At 29.3% G+C, this 24,043-nt stretch overlaps 2 protein-coding genes across 3 annotated transcripts in view; both read left to right on the forward strand.

Moving 5' to 3' along the window:
• Positions 1-24,043, forward strand: part of LOC114129843 (DE-cadherin) — an 88,545-nt gene that overhangs the window by 52,568 nt on the left and 11,934 nt on the right. For both annotated transcript variants that reach the window (XM_027994688.2, XM_027994689.2), the window contains exons 2-4: positions 13,791-13,903; positions 20,002-20,136; positions 23,756-23,881. In XM_027994688.2, the coding sequence (XP_027850489.2) occupies positions 13,791-13,903; positions 20,002-20,136; positions 23,756-23,881 (374 nt within the window). The remainder of the gene's footprint in view (positions 1-13,790; positions 13,904-20,001; positions 20,137-23,755; positions 23,882-24,043) is intronic.
• On the forward strand, positions 2,846-5,812 carry LOC114129844 (uncharacterized). The gene is made up of 2 exons (XM_027994690.2): positions 2,846-3,003; positions 5,011-5,812. The coding sequence occupies exons 1-2, from the start codon at positions 2,971-2,973 to the stop codon at positions 5,539-5,541; spliced, it is 564 nt and encodes a 187-aa protein (XP_027850491.1). The 5' UTR covers positions 2,846-2,970; the 3' UTR covers positions 5,542-5,812.

Consider the following 24,043-nt stretch of genomic DNA (forward strand, 5'->3'; position numbering starts at 1 on the left):
ATGAGCTTGGAATTTTGTTAAAATAATTTCATTCCTCGTTATCTTGTTGAATAATTTAAAAAAAACCGAAGTTGGACATTGTCTATACAATCTGTGTTTGTGCTTTCTTAATTAAAAACCATCGTTCTGTAATACGTTTACAACTCAATCCAAGCTGTGACAGGAAATTCTTTTAAAGTCGAAAGTACTTATATGTATGCATATTATAGTATATGTCATAAGATATAATACACAACATCAAGATTTTTAAAAAAATTAGTATAATACTCATATTTTATAAAATAATAGAAATTATTAACTAAATATATGTGTTTAATTATCCATTATGATTAAGAAACTCATTTCCAGACATACATTTTTATTGTTATATTATACTTATTATAATTTCTATAGTTGAAATGAATAACATTTTCATAAACAAATATTATTTTGTTAATCTGTTAATCAATTTTAGTTCAACTAGTTATAAAATATAAATCCTTATTTCGATTACATTTACATATCTATATAATTTTAAAAACTACAAACACTTTTAATTTGATTTTTCCCATTTATTATCTTCTTCATAAAATTGTTGTTTATTGACATTTAATCCAAAACGCAGACAATAACCAGTTCATAAAAAAACTTTATTAAAAAAAAAATTATCTGAAGCAGCTGTATTAGATAAAAAATATTAAAATGTGTTGCTTGCGCATATTAATGGTACTAAGGCATAATGTTTTTAATACTATATTATTTTTTTCTGTATGGCATGTTAGTTTTGTAGCTCATCATAGACAATGATTGCGTATGGTAATTTAAATAATGTCCGAGTAGGTATAGCCTGTTTAAAAATCACAAAATTTTTCGCAAATATTTCTAAAAAAATAATTTAGCAATTTATTTGATCGATATAAATAAAGTAATGATTTGTCAAATGTAGAACCATGGATAATATAGAAAGTTACAATTGTTTGGTTTTAATTTAAACTATTAACTGAAAATAACACTATATCTATAATCTATATACTATATTGACATATTTTTAAAACAATGATAGGTACATATGTATACTTTGCTAATCGCATAATATAACGAAGCGTATGTCGTCTCAACAAAGTCGTTTCGAATGAATATCTACTAAAATATACATTTTTATATTGCTGGTATAATGTATTCATTTTTTATTTTTATATTGGTTTAGGTATAAGATACGATGTTTACTCCTTTATCGTATCTCCGTGTTGTTTTTCTATTACGTTGGGAGGAGGGCAGGATTTTTTCGACTAGTGTACACACAAACTAACGACTTTATAGTAGGTAAATATACAATAAGTTTATTCCGGATAACACGGTGTACGTACCATATTGTAACATGTGTGCGCGTGATTCAATAATTTTAAACGATTTTAACATTATACAATGCGTATAATGTAATTTAAACAGTCATAATATTATTTTGAGACACCGCAGTGTTGGTATTATTAATAACAAAAGTGGCACAAGACTAGTATACTCATTGAGTATAAACCTGAAAATCCTAGAAGCGACAAACAATGGAAAAATATTATAATATTATTTGATAACAATGTAACTACTTTGTATGATATAAGAACACCGCCAAATTATCAATTATGAATTCATTAGCCGATATACTAAATTTAATTTAAAGTTTTATAAGTTTAAAGTTATTTAACCGCTGCAATAGTATTAAATTTTAATTTTCAGCGTAATATGCGATTTGTATATTTATACACTTAATGTGTTGTACTCGCGTTGGCGCCGTGCTGATTAATTTGAATATTAATTATTGACCGATCGTGTTAGAGTTGACATTTTGTTAATTGGTGTATTAACATGTATTCTTGCATTACATATTCCCCAAACAACATTCGTGTATTATAATACAATGCCGCGTAAAATTAAATTTGAACATACCTATTTTACATTTTATATTTTATATCTAAATTATCTTTATTTTCCCGTTAAATTGTACATTTATGTGTCACTATTTTATTTACACACACGCACATATATAATATTTTTTTTTTTGTTGATTCATTATAAAACATCGATTAAATTGTCATGTGTGATGTGTGGTATGTTGGAAAATATCGTATTTCATTTTGTATTTGATTTTCCTGTACAAAACATTAAAATACTCATAAAAGTTTAGGATTTAAAACTTATATATTTTTATGGAAGTTTATATTGATTGTAACATAAGAATATATACATATCTAAGCGATTGACAATAAATAATTAAAATAAAATTATTACAAATAATTAAGTCGTCAATGTACAGATTCCAATAGATAATAATTATTAATTACGTCGGTATTATATGTGATATATATGATATATGGAATAGGTAAAAACTACTTTTTGTGTAAATGTGAGAAATGAAATATGGTATGAGTTTTTGACTTATAGAAATTGCTTTGTATAGTATGCGTATCATCTGTATATGTGTTAATATTAGGTATGTAATAGGAATCATAACTCGTACAAACTTTATATATTTTAAATTACCTCAATGAACTGCCTGGTGCACCGAAGAAACACGCATGAATAAATTTACTAATGTAAACTAAATGTTAAAAACTTTGACAACAACGATTTTACATGAATACAAAATATCATAAATGTTTCGTAGGTATTTAGTGCAATTAATGATTTTCTTATTTTCAATAATACGCTTATTCTTTAGCCACTACTGATAAATAATCTAAACAATTATTATTATTGTAGTTGTATACTTTGTACAATCATTTTAACAATTTGAACAGTTGTCAATCACCATATAAAAAAAATACTACATAATATATGCATTACCCATTATATTTACAATCTAAACACGTTTGTACATGTGTTGTTTATTCGGATAACAATACGCATCAACGGTGTACAATGCGATATGTGTAATATGAACGGTCAGCGTCATTGCACTGGTGAACGCGGTTCTAAAACGAAAATAATTATCAAGGAATGTCAGGGTATACGGTTTACGCCATTTTTACGGTAAGCTTACGAAATCGGTCGTAGGTGATAAACTGATAAGTATTATAATTTATTATATTATTATATACGATATTAAATCTAATTTTAAAAATAAGAAGGATAAATTATAAATATAATATATTTTTTTTATATTTACGTCGTTTAAAATAATTAGGTACCTATCTCACAATAAGATCTATTCGAAATACTATGTTTTTTAATTAGGGAGAAAAAATAATATTATTTAGTGATATTTAATTTTATGGGAGTATCGAACTAAAATTTATTAATTATATTCATGGATTATTGGTACACCATTAAAATTAATTTTTACCAGACCCATTACAATTTAGAAATATGCTTAATTAATTATTAGATTAAATATATGGTGTTCAGTTTGTTTTAAATCGCTTTTGTTGTCAGATTTATGTTTTTGCCACAGGTATGAGGTATATTAAATTTGCGATGCGTTAAAGGTTTAACTTAATGAATAACTGACTTAAATGACTTAATTGAATTGGGTTCAATTTTTTTCTCCTTGTTCCTGATTAAATTATACTAAAAATATTTCAGAATATTTTATATAACTGAAACTATTTAGCTTTTTCTAATAAAATTTAATCCTATCATTTTTCGTTTCTGAAAATCACAATTTTATTTTGCATTTTCATACTGTGTTTTTTATTTACAATTAATCGACTTATACGAGTTAAGTACACTTTTAGCATGAACTTAGTACGTACTTATTTAAACTATAATTTTCTTTTGTATAATATGTATCTATGTATAATAAGAGAGAGAGAGAGAGAGAGAGAGAGAGAGAGAGACCAAAGTGCTTATATTATTTTCTGATTTAAAGTGTATTTAAAAATCTTGTATATCTTTTTGTTTTATAAATATTAAATAGTAGGTAGGTACTTTATGAGTAAACTAAAACATATTGACATAAAGCTCAAGAAAATGTTTAAAAATATTTTTAGAAAAATAAAATCAATACACCATACTTTCCCTAAAACTATTACATATTATACGCCTAGAAAATAGAGAATAAGGCATGACCTTCAGAATTATCATATTGATAATCCTGCAGTAACTTGTTTGTAAACATGTCATAAAATATCAATATTGATGATAAACAAATTAATTATGTTTCGTATTCATTAATACTCTCATTACGAATAATTTTCTTGTCCTTTTTTCTTTTAATACAAGTTTTCATTGCTTCATTTTATTACAGAATTATGTTTTGTCAGTGAATGAATCAACTTACAATCTTTATTATTATTATTATTTGTCTTTGATTATTGAAATATATTATTACGAGTATGTAATGTATCATATTATATGTAATTTTCTGCCTTCCCTTATTTTTATAGCTATTTTATTGTCGTATAATAAACTTTTCAAGACTTAAATTGAACGCGTCTTTTGTCTTACCACATAAATTATTTTTACAAATTTATAATTAAAAACTGTAATTTATGTAAAAATTGTTATAGTGAGTGCCTAGTATCTATTATACTTTATATAAGTACCTAGTTATATTTTTATAGAAATTATTATTGAATAGGTTAGCTTTTACGGATTTTTTTTCACAATAATATAATAATCCTTGTTATATTAATATTATTTTTATTTAACACTTTATTAGTGATATTTACAGACAAGATAACATCCTTCCAATTATTTGTATTATTATACATTTTTTTTGCGTATATCACAGAGTAATAAAAAAAAAAAAATTAAATTAATTGTATCAATCTAAGACATTTCTCTGGTTTGTCTATAATATACACTTCAGTAAACTATTGAGGTATTGTTATTTTGTCTATATAATATCAATTGGGTAAAAGAAGTTACCCTATACTTATACCATGTCAATATAGCTACACCGTTAAATTAATAAAAAAAACCGTTGCCTGTCATCTCCGTACATTATAATAAGTTTGGTTGACCTACCGACGTTGGTTTTAAGACAATAATAAAAAAAAATCCCTTTCTTCGTTGGCGCAATCGTCGTTTTTGTAGGTGGCGGTGGCTGTGACTATAACGGCGATCATGCAACCAGACGAGGTAGGTCCTGCAGGAATGTTCGAGAAATCTGTTTCGGAAATGATGGCCCGTGACAAGGACATGACAAGGGACGTAGCGGAGATGTTGGTAGCGGCCCAGTCACTGGGTAATGTGACGGCGGAGGTCCATGAGGATGACGACTGTGTAGCTGCACAAATTAAGAAACTTAATCGAGCGCTGGCGGCCATGGATGCAGTACAAAGAACCGGGGCCGACGAGTACGACCGGTGTTACGACTACTTCCTGGACCTGTATCCATTATGGCGCATGTACCTGCTTTGCGAAGACCATAAACACAAGAAGTCCCTGTTACGGCGCTACAAATCGTTATTGGCCCGATACAATAGATGCTGCGAAGCGCTCATCCGGGATCTGGGTGTGCTAGTGGCCCTCGAAAAGGCACTATTGCCGTCTAACGCGTACGCCGACCCCGACAATCGAATTCTTCCGTCAGAAGACACAGCGGCGGTGCTTGACAACTTTTGATCGAGTTTTCAGTTTCCGGTTTTGTTTTGTTTCTGCTTTTTTATGTATACGATTAGTTTTATATACGACATAATCGATGTACGAACGCCAATTTACGCGACTTTGTTATGATATTATGCGCAGTTTAAACGTCGTGTGTAAACTGATATTGTAACAATATATTATTAAATGTATATTTATAATATATATACACACATATGTATATTAATATAAATATCGTGTGTAATGTAGTATACATTATATTTGTATAATATATTATTTGTTCATCCTATGTATATGTGTATGAAATATCGTCTTTATCATTTGTCGAATTCACTTATTGTTATTTCCATTTCATTCCCTTTTTCCTCCCGCGCCATAGTACAGATCCTAGTGTGGATATACTTAAGTATTTTTTTCTTTTTTAAATTTTTTTCGTCATTTTGCCGAACTCGTTGAATTTTTCATCAGACTTTCAGCGAAACGCCGATAATTATTATATACTACTTTCACCATATATACGGGGTAGGTACTATATTCTCTTCTTTTTTTAATGACTTTAAACTTTTATAAACTTTTCTGTGGACCGTGGCGTGGCAGCAAAAATAAAATAGTTTAAGCGATTCAATTCGCCGGGTGGAGACGCCAAGAAGATTTACGACAGATGCCGTGCTTGCAAGTGCAAATAAAAAAAAAATACAGCAATATTTCGTTATCATTGGTTACAAAATATTGTATACGTATAGGTACCTACTGTAAGTTACGGTATAATACGATATGTAAGTCTACGACGACGTACAAATATTAAATATTAAGCCCGTCGATGTATGATGTTTTATAGATTCCTTTAGCTAGGATTGCAGTGTATTGATTTTACTATGATGGTTTTTTTTATCCGAACACTTTTCTGGTAGAAGAATTACTGTAGGTATACAGAAGTTTCACTCCACGCGTTTAACCATCGGAAATCGTGTTCGGACGATACTTTGAAGAGGTAATTTTTCGATTTTATCAATAGTTTTTCTGAACGCAATGAAGAAATCTTGGTGACCAACTGTAATCGTTTTTCGATTGCCATGAGCTATAGAATATCACACTACACTAAATATATAGGAAGAAATGATATAATATATTATATGAAGTGTCTAATCTTGTCGACTCTGTATTTTTCTCTTTTTTCTTTCACACTTTCATGGACTTAAATATACCTCTCTCGATATGAAAAAAATTGTTTATATATATTTTAACGTTTAATCCGATTCCTAGTGTAATGCACAGGGAAGTATGCGAGTCGTTTGGATATAATACATGCATGCGCTCTTTATAACAACGTGACGTGCCTGAGCGTTTTTCCGCCAATTTACCTAATTGTTACGCACATTAAACAAACGCGCGCCCGTCCTGGATTTGCCGTACCGTAAATAATATAGGACACGTAATAATACGCGACCCGTGTGAATGTCAGAGGAACGTCTGTGACGAGAATCCTCGAGTAACCATGTACCTGACTACAGTTTACAGGTTATGCGCTTCGTTTTGATTTTGTCGGTCTTTTTTTTTTTTTTTTTTACACAGCTTGTATGAGTGCAGCCATTGCCTAAACCCGGGCCACTATTATTTACATAATATAACATTATATATTTTTTGTATTATGCATAATATATTATTAAAAATGGTATCTAATAAATGTCTAACCCAACTTCCTACAAATATATGAAATCATTAATGTTTGGTGAATATTTCTCGTTATTCGACGCGTGATGTGCACCCATCATGATATTAAAATCGAGTAGTTGACCGTTGGCAAGTTTTGTAATCGAGATTCAACGCCAGTAGTTTCTAAACTACTAAAATTGTTGGGAAAAGGATATCAAGGGGTTTTGATGATTTTAAAGTTATATATAAATAGTGACTAAAATATATTTATGCAAATTATATAATTTATAAAAAGGAGATTTTTTTTTTTTAAATACTTGAATAAATATTTTATTTATTTTAAATAAAACTATTAATGACTGTTATTCTAATAATGTATTTGTATGCTTTAATTTATAAATTATAACTCGTATCTATACTCATTTGAAAACATGGTTCTCTTATAAACTTAAAAATTCCAAAAATAAAATGTCCAATAAATTTGTTATAGGTATAGGTTTATAAAAAAAGGGTAAGTTCTTAAAATCACTCTGTATATTCGCTTGTTTGATTCTCCGTGATACACGATATTGTACCAGCAAAACAGATAACAGTACGCGCACTATCTTTTTATTTACATAAATAGATATTTACATTTCTGTACGTAATATGAACAAAAAATGACTGCTTTTTTTATTATAATTATAATCACTGTTGTAACAAGGTGTTTCTTCTATATTCTGCAATCATGACTGATCTTTTTTTTTTTTTTTGTTAGTAATTTTGTTTGTTTAACAGTTGTATTGGTTTTGTTATCTGCCTGCTGTGTATTCGATATTATAAAGGCGAAAAAATGCTAGCTTGTGTGCGCAAGCATTTTATTGAAATAATAATAATAATTCAATGGTATCATCCTTATACCTATGTATTCTATTTCTCGTTTTACGTTCAAATCGTTTGTTAAACTTTTAAACACTCTGCTTGTAAATATTGGTATTTCAATATTCTCTCACTCGCACTGTCAATATAACAATTTTTGTATTTTTCTTTGGATATATAATAACTCTAATACTTTTACGCGTGTATGTACAGATGTTTTATAGTGACGGTTACGGATAAAATTCCGTCAAAATGATTGAAAGTATTTTAATTTTTTTTTAATAATAAAAAATACTTAAGATGACATTGGCCATTGAGAAATATGTTATCTTACATAGTCGGCTTAATTCTTATTATTGATAATTATAAATATTGGCTGGTTTAAAATTATTAGGAACGATAAATATGTTACAAATGTTTATACATTTTTATAATTTACAGTTTAAAGTAATTGCATTGATATATATATAATATAATACGAATATAAAATAAGATTTGTTTTTTTTTTGTTTTCCTGTGACTCTCGACTCTCGAATTTCGAGTAGAATAATTGTGCTGCCCACTAAAATCTCTATCTTATTATAATAAGATAATTTATTACCACTTAATGATATTTAATAAACTATACCGTTGTCAATTATCTAAATTTCCAACACTAACACTTGAATATTAAAATTAAACTAATGAAGCATATTATGTATTGAATATTATTATCAATTAATTGATTTTTTTTTTTTTGTAAATTTAATAGAACTTATAAATTGTAGTATCTAATTCAATCATACCTCACATTAGTACTTATATATTAATATATTATCTATGAATGCGTTTAAGAAAAGTTATTACTGCAGATATTTTGTTCGATTTTCATATGATAATTGTGTACATAATATAATAATATACTACGTATTGTGTTGGGTGGATGGATGATAGTTTTTGGCTTTGTACGTTTCACAGTTGCCTTTTAACCTAACCTATCATGGACCACACGATTCACACACTTCAAACTACTATATATAACTTGATTTTACAAGTAGAGTTTTGCAGTGAAACCACCCGAGTCAGAATGAACGGTCTCAAGGATTAAATATAATTTATACCTATACTATATACATTTACATTTTCCACGATGTATAGTCCGAGGGAAACGCCAGTTTTCCTCCAAAGTCCACGCACTCCTGTAATCGTTATTATATGTCGTCGTGCAGAATAATATTATAATATAATATACCGCCTTGACAATCATTATGATTCTGCACCGAACACGAACGGAATATCAATAAGTGTATATATCATTATTGTGCAGCGAATTTTACTCCATACCTATATTTTATTTTTATATATAATAATACACGCTTATGCATATAGACGGTCGTGATCAGAGATCACACCTTTATGGACGACATGATTAAAGTGTATTCACTTAGTAGTATGTGATATTATTTATTTTTTAAACATTTATTTTATTATAATATTATGCATATTGTGTGTAGTATGTTAAACTCACAATATCATGACGAAACTATTTCATCATCTCGTACGTTTATTATGATTTATGAATATATGTATTATTTAATATTATACATGTTCAATACTCGTAACAATATCCTAATACTGATTTAGCTACACGCATATTGTGTTATATGTATTCAACTTTGAAAATTGCATTTCGACAATTATAATTTAACGATGGTACGCCGGTAAAGTTATGTTTTCAAGAAAAAACGTTTCATTTCTATGTTGACTGTAAATCAATTTTTATTTTTAATAACAAAGTTAAGATAATAAATTATACAAGAATAATTTATCCATTTAGCAGTATAGTACACCAACCTAAACCTAAGTAAAATTACTAATTAGGTACACGGTACAGTATGCTAGGTAATTGAAAATCAACAAAAATTATTTTATTTCCCTTTTCCCTCACTTTGTATAATATATTTTTTGCTTAAGTATAGAATATCAGGTTGCATAATTATGTTAAATATAGTTTTTATTTATATACCTATTTTTAACTAATTCTGTCGTCAAACCCCGAGCTTTTTAGAGATTCGATGTACACTTGTTATGCGTTGTTACTCCCAATGTTTCCGTATCGACGTATAACGATTATTATATTATCTTGTCCTAAGAAAAACTTAAGTGCTTATTTTTCTTTAAATTCTCACTAAAATAATAACAATATTTTTTTTGAAAATATTTGATTTACAATAAATGCAAATTTTGTTTTAACGGAGTTTTTTCTATTCTATTTTAAGTTAGTTGTTGATTAATTTCATTCGCTTGAATTATTGTAAATGTTTAAAATTATTGTGTAAGGAATAAGGATATTAATGTTTTATAAGAAATAATAATTTTAATTACTGTTCATATACGCTTTTCATATTTCCAGGTGTCTATTGATCATTTTTTTCACAATACATAAGGATAATTTTATTTTTGAATTCGGAATTCTATTATGCGTATGTATATAATATTGTAGAACAATTCGCATTATTGTTTGTAATTTTTCAGGCACCTACAATTGTACAGCTATCATCATATAATTAACATTATATATAAGTGGTAGATAAATAAAAGTACTTAAAACTACCTGAATTTTTTAAATATTGTATAGTTGTATTTGAACACTTTTAGTATATGATCAACTTTACGTGCGTTTTATATGTAGGTACATGTAAAAAAAAAAAATTGTGTAGAATATGAAAGATTCGATTATTACACCATGCTCAGAATACGCTGTAATAGTTTAACCATTTGGCCCGAAACAAAAAGCAATTATTATTAGCGGTAGACTTACCGTCACCTTTACCTCAACCCCACCTACACAACTCCTCATAATATTACACACCCTTTCGAGGACTGCAGCAGGTCGTATTGAACAGTCGGTCGGTAACTGTACTGTAATATAATATAATGCTGCATGTAGGCGAAAAAGCACAATAAAGTTATATACACGTTATTATTACAGTACCGTGTACGATGTGCATCGTAAATAACTACTAATAAAATTATAATAAATTCGACTACAATTAATTATTTTATCGTAGTAAGTGTAGTAGTATATTGCTATGGAACGAAATATTTTGTTGACAAGATGCTCGTTGACAACTCGCTCTTGCTTCGTGGAATGTGACGTCAAAGGCCTAGGGGTATTTTTTTTAATTATTTCGTTTTCAACCCCCCCCCCCCCCCGTTACAATGCCAGTAAGTAGGTAAGTGTTTGTACTGTTAGTAGTGTAATAATTAATAACATAGGCAAGTTAATAATGTCAAATCTACCGTGAAAGTATTTTTTTCTGGCTCGTTATTTTTAAAGTCCAAATTTCGCGCAAACATTTTTACTCTGCAATACATGATTGAATGAATAGAAGTTCACATTTATTAATTTTGAAAAACGGAAAGTTGAAAATTTTTTAACTAGGATACTGCCTACATTCTGTATAATATACTAGCATGTACCTAACTATCGTGAATTTAAATTAATTCATTTTTAATTTTTATTGTAGCTGTTTTGCTTTTTATAGTATCGTATTTTTATAGGGTCACAACGAGACTTGAAAAACGGACCTGCTTATAATACTAGATTTGACATTTTCATTCGGGTTCAAGTAGTAATAAGAGCCCTTTATTTATTTTATTTTGCTCAAAGAAATTTTTACTATTTTGTTTGATTACTATTAGGTATATAATCTGAGAAAGACTATAGTATATACAAGCGTCTTAACGATTTTATAAAATAGCTAAATAGATAAGCTAACACTATAATGACTATTGTTCGGAATTTAATTAATTTAAATTAAATTTATGAACTGTTAATGTCAGTTTTTCAATTTCAAAACAAATTCGATTCCACTGTCAGAAAAAAACTTAATTATTACGCAGAGCAGATAATATAAGAACGATATTGACACTCAGGCATGACACTACGAAGCTTATAATTTCTATAATATGAAATTATTTTGCACATATTATATCATGAGTTTTTAACGAAAATTATGCGTTATTAATAAATCATCTGGAACACCAAAAGCTTGGGAAAATGACATTAATAATACTTATATTTTATTAATTCTACGTAATTACGTATTTTATATATTGACTATATTATCGTTTGGATTATTTTACATACCTATTATAGTTATAATACCTCTGTAACGTTGGACGACTTATGTTGTTTCGGTGGTATATACGTCCAATTTAGGATTTTACTATAAGTACCTACTCAAAATCGCTACTAGCAAGAAAGAATCTGCCAGTGTCTTTGTATGACTAAAGGGCGTGACGTATATTTTCCAAGGCCATTTACAGAGCTCTAAATATTACGACACGTCCTGTTAAAAGAGAACATCGTACCCGCATGTGTTGTATTCGCCTTACTACGGCTTAGTTAACACTATAGACCACTACAGAATAATAGACGCAGCGTTTAAAGTATAGGGTTATTAAAATTTAACATACTGAAATTTGTCAGAATAATCCGTTTTGCAATTTATTGGAAATGTTAGAATGCTCATAAAGTCATCTTTAAAAATTAAAATATCAAAACAAACAAAAATCTACGCGGGACTTGATAGTATTATCAAATGTTTTGGTTTTTATAATCTACTCGTTTAACTATAAAAAACTAACAGTAAAAATAGATTATTTTAAAGTTAGGACTTCATAAGTTAGTTATAAAACGAAGACATCACATACGGACACCACGTCCCTTTAAATTGTTTTGGTAATTTGGTAGGTACGCATCATAATCATACACCGCAATGCTATTTTTATCGTTTGTCGCATCAGATGTTTATACTATTTAGTATTTACTGTCGTTAGAGGTTGAGGGAGGTATACTTTTTTACTTATGTGGATGTAAAACCTCTTGGTGCATAACCTCTGTCCTGCAAAAAAATAAAAATAATATATATATATATATGGTGTTTTTAGCGTACGTCTACAGTTATATAATATTATTCAGTAAAACGGTACAAGCATACGCGTTCTGTATTTCTGTTGTGTGCCATCAGCGAGTGTTCGAATTTATGTATGTAAGCAGTGGTGACGGGACGTGGACGATTGCACGTTCCTGACCGTTTTCTGCCGCCCGTATATAATTTCGTTTAATTCAATGTATTATAGTATTGTAAGCCTACATCAAGCCACCGCAGTGGAGGTCTCTCCGTGTTCAATACTCGGAAAAGGGACACACGACCCCAGCTCTATTTATACGTGTATAGTATGCTGTATTTATAATATCTAACTGTAATTGTATACGTATAGCCTATAACGGCATTATGAGAATTTAGTGGTGAAACATACTTTTTGCGTTGACGATTAATCATCTATTCGCCTATGTATGTGTACAGCCAGTGCATGTATTACGACATGTATATCCATAATATAATAATATCATGATTCATGATGATTATCGATCATACAATATATTATTAATTAAACCGGAAAAATTTTTTTTTATAAGCGCATTTAAACGTGTAGTCTACGTATATTTAGGTGAGGTCAGGTTGTTCCACAGTTATTTTTTTTTTCATATTTTCCTTTAAAAATTTCCTTGTGTTGCTATAATATATTATTTTATAATACCACTATATCGGTTTATAAACGTGTTGCGCTTCCGTATGATATATTACAACTAATGCGTCTCACTGCGTTTTACCGACGTCCATTGAACATAATATTATATCGTTACTATTACCTACTTACATATTACATTATACTCATGTACGTTTCGATTTTGTGTCTGTCTACAGGTATAGTTCCGGCCAATAACTTGTGGAGCGCAAGACTAAGACACCAAAGACATCTGTTGGACAAGACGCCACTCGCAGAACCATACATATCTAATGAATACACCACGAATCCGGTAAGTTTACGAATCTGTTGCGTTTTACTTTTAACATCGAAATCAAATAAATATATATATAGCATATGTTAGAAGCAATAGCGGCGAGAATAAGTTTTGGGAAAAGTTATTATAATACAACCCGTGACATCTAGAAACTCAAAACCTCACAATTTTCTGTTATGACAGCTGTGTGTGTGGGTAGTATTAATATATAATTGTACAATTTCGCACATCGTATAGTAGGTATATGGCATTTTAATCATAAATTTACATTTCAATTCGTTCAACAAACGTGCATTTAGATATATTATACATCGTGTTATTCGTTTATTGCGCCAATTGTTGATTAATTTCGGGCATTTGATATAATTCTCAGTAGATTATTATGTTATACTATCTTCACGTCTTCTCGGATGTTTTGTGCTCGTTCCAGATATTTAAACTTTATCATTTTTCAAAAAAAAAAAATTTTAAACTTACATTTTGATTTGTATTCGATGTTAACAATATAAGAGGCTCATTTTCATCGATAAAATAATAGTACTCATCGCGTATGCCGAGTTGAAATTAAACTTGTTCAAAATTTGGCAACATACTATAACTTATATAAAACAATATCGACTGTCTGTTTACTTCTTCTAAAACCATAACCATATATCTTACTTACTAAATTAACAATGCGTAATATTTTTGTTTATCGTGTGTTTGGATTATCGCCAAGCCGACTATAATGTAGATAGGAAAAATTAACATTTCCATACGACAAATTCGGACTTGATGCACAATGTAATTTATGCAAATTTAAAAGTTATTATTTATCATTAGTACAGTGTTATTATTTTCGTTCAAATAAATTGATATATTGTTCGGAAAATCTCAGTTAAAATCTCAGAAGTGTATACCTTGACAAATTATTAATGTACAAATAATGCATTAATACCAACTAACGTACAAAATATGTTGTTATCCTTTGAAATAATTGTACTATTCCTCCACTCTATATTACATTATTATTATTACGCCCATGTAAAACGCTACGTATCAATTAACTAGCGATGTTATGACTTACCGAGCAATGATGTATGTATTATTATATTTTGAATAGTGTTTAATTCCGTTCAAAAACAAAAGACGGATTTTGATTTCATTCCTAAACAACAGACCTTGTAGAATTCTATTTTTTATCAAACATGCTATGTATACATATTATTTCTATTGTAATCCAAGAATGTATACTATACTATACTCTAAGTGCTAAGAAACGATAATACGTATAAAGATACTTAGAAACAATTTAGTATACAAGGAAGTATTAAAATGTACTTATAAAAATCGGTACAAATACTCAAATATACATTATTGTTGTCGTGTTTACGTTGTAGTTATGAGTACAGACTGCTGTCATACTAAATTATGATTCAAAAATTACAGCTTAGCAAATTCATGACCGATTATAATACACGCTAGTCACCGATAAAAAAAAAATATGTATATTGGAAATATAAAGCAGACGTTATAACAAAATATCATAACAACGAGAGTGGCGGGACTGTATCAGATATTTGGTTATAATATATGTGTTCGAAAAAATCGTACTACTTCGTATAAATTTGTTTCGATTTTGACGATATTATCCTTGCGTATAACGATCTACTGCAGTATATTATGTATATTATTATAGTTTCAGTGTACGATAATAAAACTATGTGTACCGTGGCTTTTTTAAATTGAAAAACATTGCCAAGGCGGCGCAGCCTCTTCGCCCGCCATCGATTCAACACATTTCCATTGGTAAAAATATATACTAGTATTATTATGTGAAAATGCATTTCGAGTAGTGTAATACAGTATTGCGTGCGTATATATATATATCTATATAAGACGCAAGTACCCGTTGTGCGAATATATCATTTTTTTTTTTATTATTATTATTTTTTTTTTTTTTTTTACTCGACAGACGGGCGTATATTATATATATTTATTATTCGAGCGTGCGTGCGTATTTCTGTTTGGGTTTGTTTTGTGTATAATATGATACAACGACAAAGATAGTATTATACTTATGTATAATGCTGTATATACGGACGACAACGGTGTGCCGAACGAGCCGAACAGAAGTTTTTTCCCCTCATTCGATTTACAGCAAAGCGCGTATCGTATGTTACACGCCAGTACCGTTGTGGTACGCTTTACGGATATCGTTTTACGTTCATAATAGGATTTGTGGTGGACACATAGATATAGATAGATATAATATAATTATAGAGATGGCAATGAGGAGAGATAGGGTGATAGAAAGAGAGAGCGAAAGGCGAAACTTTTCACGCGTATATCGTCTGCTGTAGTGGCGTGTTCATGGAATTAGAATTAAAAAAAGTATATTCATATATAAATAAATAGTAGTTGATAATCTATGTTCTGCAAATGATAGCAGAAGTGCCCATCTACTGCATACATAACACGCATGTACAGTATACAGTCATAAAGGTATATATACGTATTTTCTTTTTTCGCGTGACCGGCTAAACCGTTTTCTATATATATATAATTTCTCCCTGTACAATGTAATAATATGTAGGTATGTACCTATTTAATTTATAATAATACACAATATGATGTGGTGTGTTCATTTTATAATTTTTTTTTTTTTTTGCCCCAAGTACCTAGCCCAAAATGACCGTATTAATTACGAAAATTACCCAGAGGATTGCGTGTCACTTTTGATATTATATGTATATATGCCGTCGTGGTTGTACGTTATATACACCTTTTATGTATGTGCTCACCAAATCAAAATAATAACACGTAACAATTTCAACGCCACCATACATAATAATAATACATACCTTCGTGTATATCTGTTTGGTGACGGATTTAATTAAAATAATTATAAATAACAACGCGCGTTATGTGCGCGCGCACTCGCGAGAATGATGGAATAATAATAAAACTATTTTAATGGTACTGTATATTATAGATTTAACAATGTTTTTGTACGCTCGTGTATTTCCTACCAATTGTTGTTTTAATATAATATGTTGTTGCTTTTGTGTCGTCGACGCCCGATCGAATCAAGCACAACGGTTGTCGTCGATATTATACGACTGTCGGTATATAGAAAGAATCTAAATAAAAGTATCATTAGCGCTCGTATACTTTGCTCATTTCATCAGCATACCTTGTAATCTATAAACTTAAACAACTGTGTCATGGCATTTGGAAAACGTCTAAACTGCCGTGTTGTACCTGTATATATGGTATAACTATCGGTGTTATAGAATTTAGTTTAGTTTGATGCATTGTAGACTATGTTTATAACGTTTTAAGTGGTCAAATCATATTTTATATTTTGAATAACGATTTCAAGACTTATTTTTTTTCAATATATATGGCTATAGCACAAAACACCTTCACTCGGTTTATCAGTTAAATAAATGCAAAACATACATTTTTAAGAAATTTTTATAATATGAATCAATAATATTATAGAATATTATGTTGTAATCTAAGGTTAGGTTTTACAGTTTTTCGTGACGATGGTAATTAATGATTTATAAAGGCAGTAATTTTCAAATAGCTTTTATCAATCTCTCAAAAAATGCAACATCCCTGTGACCTAACGCTAACGATGCTTCATTTGAAGTATAATATAATATAATCTTGCTGTCTTAATGTCTGTTACCAGTGTTGAATTACTATTATTATTGTTCTACCCGGTTTCGTGGTTATAGCGTATACGATTGTACGTAAGTCCAGAAGATAGCGTACCTTAAAATGAAGAATTTTACGAAGTCTACATATTATAACGGCGGTGTACAATCATTTTTGCGATGTCTTTTCTCGCGAATAATAGCTTAGTGTTTTTTTTTTTTTTAAGAATATTTTAGTCAAAAATGATAAGATAGGTATATAATTATATAAATATATTCAATGGATAAACTAAATATAACAATATAATAAGACGAGCTACAGGTAGATCATTATTACTCTTGACATAGAAAGCCTCTGAATAATATTTAATTCGTCCTACGTACTTATACCTATATAAGAGGATTTACGATGATAATATTTTAGTGCCATCGAAGGACGTTCGTCTCTTTGACTTTTTAGATTTTATATTTTACGACGCGCGTTGAGGACATTGTCGAAACAATAATATAATATAATGTATTGATAAAGACGGCGTTTTCTTGCAGTAGCTAGTCTACTTGTTATTTCATGTTATTGTTTATGATGTATTGTCTGTAGAACATTCACCGAAAAAGATTCGGAATCGATCGGATGCTGAGTAGTGAGTAGTTCACCCACCGTTTCGGCGTGTGTCTATGTATATATATATAAATATGTATACGAGCGGGCAGAGGTTCGTTCCAGTTCGTTACGTTCTTTTCCGGCGCGCACGTTCGACTCCGCGGGTTCAAGGATTACTCGTTTAATCAGCTGCTTTATAGCCTGTCAAAATGTCTATCTCCTCAGGAGTTTTGTTGTTGTATACTATATACACATTATGTCGTAGTATATCCGTCGCGTAAACATTGCTGATGGAATTTTTTATCATTATTTATTGTGCAACGTATGTGAGGAGGGGGTTACGATATTTGTCGTTCACAATCAATATACCAAGAAAAGAAAACTAGGTATATGATATTATATTATATAATATGATACATCTAATGTTAGTCACGAAATAAAATTCCAACAAAATATGCTATACGATTTCCCAGATATGATCTAACATAACAAAACCATTTTAGACTATGACATTTGATCGTGAACTCGGACGTAGTAATTATTGATTATTTTTTAGTGTTTGCCGGTTAGTTACAACAGTCGACAAACTTAATTGTCGTATTATATAATATAATATCGTTGGATGGTCCATATCGCAATATTAATACTTTATTAAACCATATTAGTACGATTTTTTTTTTGAATTTAGGTAAATAACACAGATCCGAAGTTACAAAAAACGTTTAATTGAATTAGTACACAAATTGTTTATTATTATATAAAATATGTAGAGAATATAGGTATAATAGTAATTTTCTTTTTGGTGTAATTAAATAAATAGAGTTATACCTACATCATAATAGCGGTTTAAAATTTTAATTGAAAGCGGTTATTGTGTGTATAATTTTTCGTCTATTGTATTAATTCTTAAAGACCGGTCAACCATTAAAATTCCATTTAGGACTTAAAATCCCTTTTAAGCCCAAGTCGTACATTTAAAATGCACTTGGTATATATAAATAGTGTATTAAATAAAAAAAAAAAAACACTCATTAAAAATCGTTTAAAATCAGTAGACAGTCGGTTGCTTTAATATTCTTTCCGCCGACTTTCCCGACAGATGACTAATTGCTTTAGAAGACTTTTTTCGCTTCTTATTCACACCTCGGGACACTACTATTATTTATTCGTTATTATTACTTTTAATCTCGCTGTACAGCTTGACTCTTACAGTGGTATTAGTGAATATTTAATTACAACTCGACGAAAATTGCTGCGTTCGCTAGGATTTTTGTTGATTCGTCTGCATCTGTCGGAAAATAAATATGTATTATATTACATGTAATTTCCTTCTATCAGTGTTTAAAGGTTCGAAACAGACATATCATTATAATAATCGATCTATAAAAGCGTTTGTGTTCTATTGAGTCCTGTAGCAACTCGCTTCGCTCTCTTATTATTCCCTAACGCTGCTGCCGCCCACGTTCTATTAATTTTTCACCACCTTTTCTACTATTCACATAATATTAATTATCATGCATTATTTTTTATTATAATATGATGTATATTAGTATTATACGCGTGAAATTGAGCCATTATGAACGTATATGGATTTGACCGATTATATATATATCTAAGTAGATATAGACTATAGTTAATAGATACCGAGATTACACGCAACGTATTTCATAATACTCAAAAACTCGCCTGCGTAACTGATATCAGTAAATGTTCTAAACAAGCACATGCTTATGGTGTGGTGCACTGGTGCGTGTGGAAACATATAATTACGTGTTTAAACGCGTGCCTATATGTATTGTTGTACAACGGTTTAATCTGCTGTGCAGAAAATCTATAATATAATAATTTTATTTTTCGTGTTACAGTTCCAGGACAACAGAGGATCTGGTCCAAAGCTTGGATTGACGGTACAGGACAACCACAAGCCAGTATTTACTAACTGTTTAAATTACCAGCCTAGCGTCAAGGAAGAACAGCCGACCAACACTTATGTTTTCACCGTGAGTATATTTAATATTATGGACGTTTTCTGTTGGTTTATTTATAAAAATACAATAAAATTGAACAGATATAATTTATAGAATTGGCTGTTTAGCGAATCAACTGTACGAATTTTTTCATTGTATGAAATAATACAAATTTTAGTCGGGCATATAGCATATATATACATATATATTATATAGTATAGGTGTTTAAAGTTTTATTTTTTTCACATTAGTGTAGAGCTGAATAATGGCGAAAATATTAAAAAAAAAAAAGAAAGAAAGAAAGAAAAAATGTTGATTCAAATAAATTAACAGTGAACATTGTCACTACCAAACATACCTTTGACATACCAAACATTAACCAACGAATAGAAAAATCATTAGTAATTCATAACACAAAACGACGATTAAATTTAAAATAGCTTATTTGAAATGTTAACTAAAGTCATATATTACTGCTGGCCACTGATTAGCCCTTCGCTTAAAAGTTGTGATTTGATAAAATTATCCCTGTATCAATAGTATAGTATTATTATATCCACAGACATGCACTGGCTAACTTACTACCTATATGTACACATTATACCCGTCAGATTCACCTGACTAACCTATACATTATAATATTGAATCCGCCTTCTTACTATACTTACGTCCTACGTTTGCGATTTTCAAAAACTACACGCAAAGTACAAACCCGTACTGAATAAAATATTTACCTCAGAAATTTTTGAATGTATAATAAAATATAATACGATCGTGTCGTATGTAACCCATCATTGACGTCGCAATCACATAATAAATATATAGGCCATATCTAGCGAGTAAATTATTATATAACTCTACTCAAAATATAACAGTTAAACCTTTAGGAAATAACCTTATTGTTATATGCTGTAAAGTCATTATATTACAATTAATTAACGATTAACTTTCCTAGATATTTTCGTGACGTGTTCATCGTAGATATAAATTCGTTGTAAAAATAAATATCGAATCCTAACTGCATAATAATAATTTATCGTACAGAGTCCAATACAAATTATTATTAATTGTTATATGATTATGTGACAAATATTTAAAATACAGCTAATGCTATAGCATTATATATATATATATATATATATATATCATTGAAGTATAACTATTCAATTAATTCTGTATTTAAAAGTAATAATGATGACTGTGATAAATAAAAAAAAAGTACAATACTCAATAACGAAACGAATTTTGTTCGTATATTGTATCTTATTATATCTAGACACTGATCTAAACTGGATTCTCAGTAAACCTATCTTTGGTTTTTTAGTATGTTTTTTGTGTGTTAGTAGTATAATATTAATACACACAAAAAATAACTTACTATAAAAATATACAATCGTAGTGTACCTAAATTGCCTATCTAATACGCCGCGTTGTCATAATATTGTATTTTAGAAATGTATAAAAACGTGGTGATAAGAATAAGATTGAGAAATACCAGAAATAAATTATCTACAATATTGATGAACCTGAATTTATAACACCTTGTTAGTAAAAACGCACTAAAATACTTATTAGTTATCACCCACTTATCTCGTGTCTAATCTAATGTTTGGAAATTGAAAATTAATTTATATATTATGTAAAAACCTAGTTATTTATACAGCGAATGTAACGTCTATGAATAATTTGAATACCACTCTCCTACTTAACCAACGCTTAGTCTCAACAATAATTCATTATTCTTTAATTTATCATAAGTACTTATTTAAATTTTGACATTATTTATGAAAGATAAATATTTTTTCGAAACAGACTTAGCTGCAATATTAATAAAATCCGTTAAAGAATTTGTTTTTGTATATTTCTGTTATTACTCTCTTAAACTTTATATGTACACGCTTTAAAACAATAATCAAAACTTTTGAGAGGTCAATTAATTGTATATCCGCCAGGCGTCCTTTCACGCCGAACGAAAATTTTAAAAGATCACTAATTTGACGACACAACAATCTAAATTAATTTTTATAAATAACTAGCGGGTAATTAGTTGAACTACCACTTCAGCCTTGGAATATAACATTGTTATAATAACAATAAGACCTACATAAAGAAAACATAAGATCGATATTGTTAACAATATAGTAATTACTTACTATTATTAACGAGACATAATATACAATACTAATAATATGATGTTTTATACAGATCAGAAAATTAGTCTAAAAATAAATACTGTTCGTCTATCGATATATAATTAAAACGAATCGTAATTTGGACCATATATATTTATACACGTATGTGCATACTCGTGTGTTGGTACACATAAGAATATTAAATGATAGGATTAAAAATTGATTAGCTATGTCAATAATAGAGAACAATCCGACGTTAATAATTAAATAGACACACTGTGCGTCTACCATTTATACATTAAACAAACGGTTATAAAATATTTCGCAACGTCGGTTGTGGTTTATATAGGTACTAGGTACTACTACACAACCGCCATTACGACCTACACCACTGCTATTATATATTATCACTACTACAGCGGCAAATGTATTTAAAAGGTTCAAAACTGCTCGTGGGTCAACATCGCGGGTAAACATATTATAATCATTGTTGTTAAATTGAATTACTATACCGTACCTCAATTGTTGTACGTTTGCATCAAGTCAGCTCTATACAGTGAAAACCCCGTGTGACTGTTAATATCCAATTCGATTATATAATTAGACAATATACATACGCCTATATTATACATATATGGACGAAAATATGACTTAGGAAAATATGATATTTTAGGTTCATACATAATATACACACTATATTATAAGTTCTATCCTACAGTATAATTTGATCTACAATACATTAACCGTTATTTTACGCTACTAATCGCGCGGTGTCTATACAAGCATAAAGCTCTCGATGGTTTCATTTTATATTTTTATATTAACTTTCTACAACTGCTGACGCGTACGTACACAAAAAAAAAATATTATCGTCTCTAGTAATTACTATACTGATCACTACTGTGAATGTCGCACTCAGTATGTTCTCAATTTAATTAATTTTGTTTTAATTCTTATTATAGAAATGAGTGAAACGTTTATACAATTCATAAATCCGTACAAATAATTTTTTTTCTTTGGTATCAAAATAACTTATTTTTTAATAAACAATACTGGCTAATGAAAACAAGGGAAAATTTTAATTAAATTATTAATTTCCTATTATTATAATATATGCATTGTTGATAAAAATCAATTAGGTTAAAAGGTTATTAGAATTAACTTAAACTTTTTTTTAATCGTGTACGCCCAAGCTTGCATTTAAAGCGTGAAAAATATACACTGGATTAAAATATACATATGTATATTTAGTATTTTCTCTATCGAATGTATGTATAATAATAATAATATATTATATCCAAATAACTTCGATTAGGTAACATTATTGCTTGGTGGACCTTTCCCAATAAGTTTTGCTTATATAATGATTATTTGTGCGAATTATAGTAATAATAATCTTCAAAAATCGGCGTAGACCGTAAAAACAGATAACTATAATGATGATGATATCGACGATAATAATAATAATGTACGTTTTACGCTCCATTAAATCTCACACGTGCCTGTCTTATCATTGTCAGGTCAAAGCGTTCGACAAGGACCCACCGGACAATGGAGGTACAATCACGTACACATTTGTCAGCGCGCCCGGCGAACGTCCAAAGTTTTCCATTGACGCACAGACCGGAGAGATCACCACCCGACACGTAAGTATAACGTTATTATTATGTACATATATACAGAAAGTTGGTGGTGTATTATCGACGGTTATTTGGAGTAAGATAGATGGGGAAAGAAATGGTTAATTTTTTAATTTTTAAACTTCAATTTTCATTGCAACTAATCTTTATACATTCACATTAGTCCAC

Source organism: Aphis gossypii, chromosome 1 (assembly GCF_020184175.1).
Source record: "Aphis gossypii isolate Hap1 chromosome 1, ASM2018417v2, whole genome shotgun sequence".
Classification (NCBI taxonomy): domain Eukaryota; kingdom Metazoa; phylum Arthropoda; class Insecta; order Hemiptera; family Aphididae; genus Aphis; species Aphis gossypii.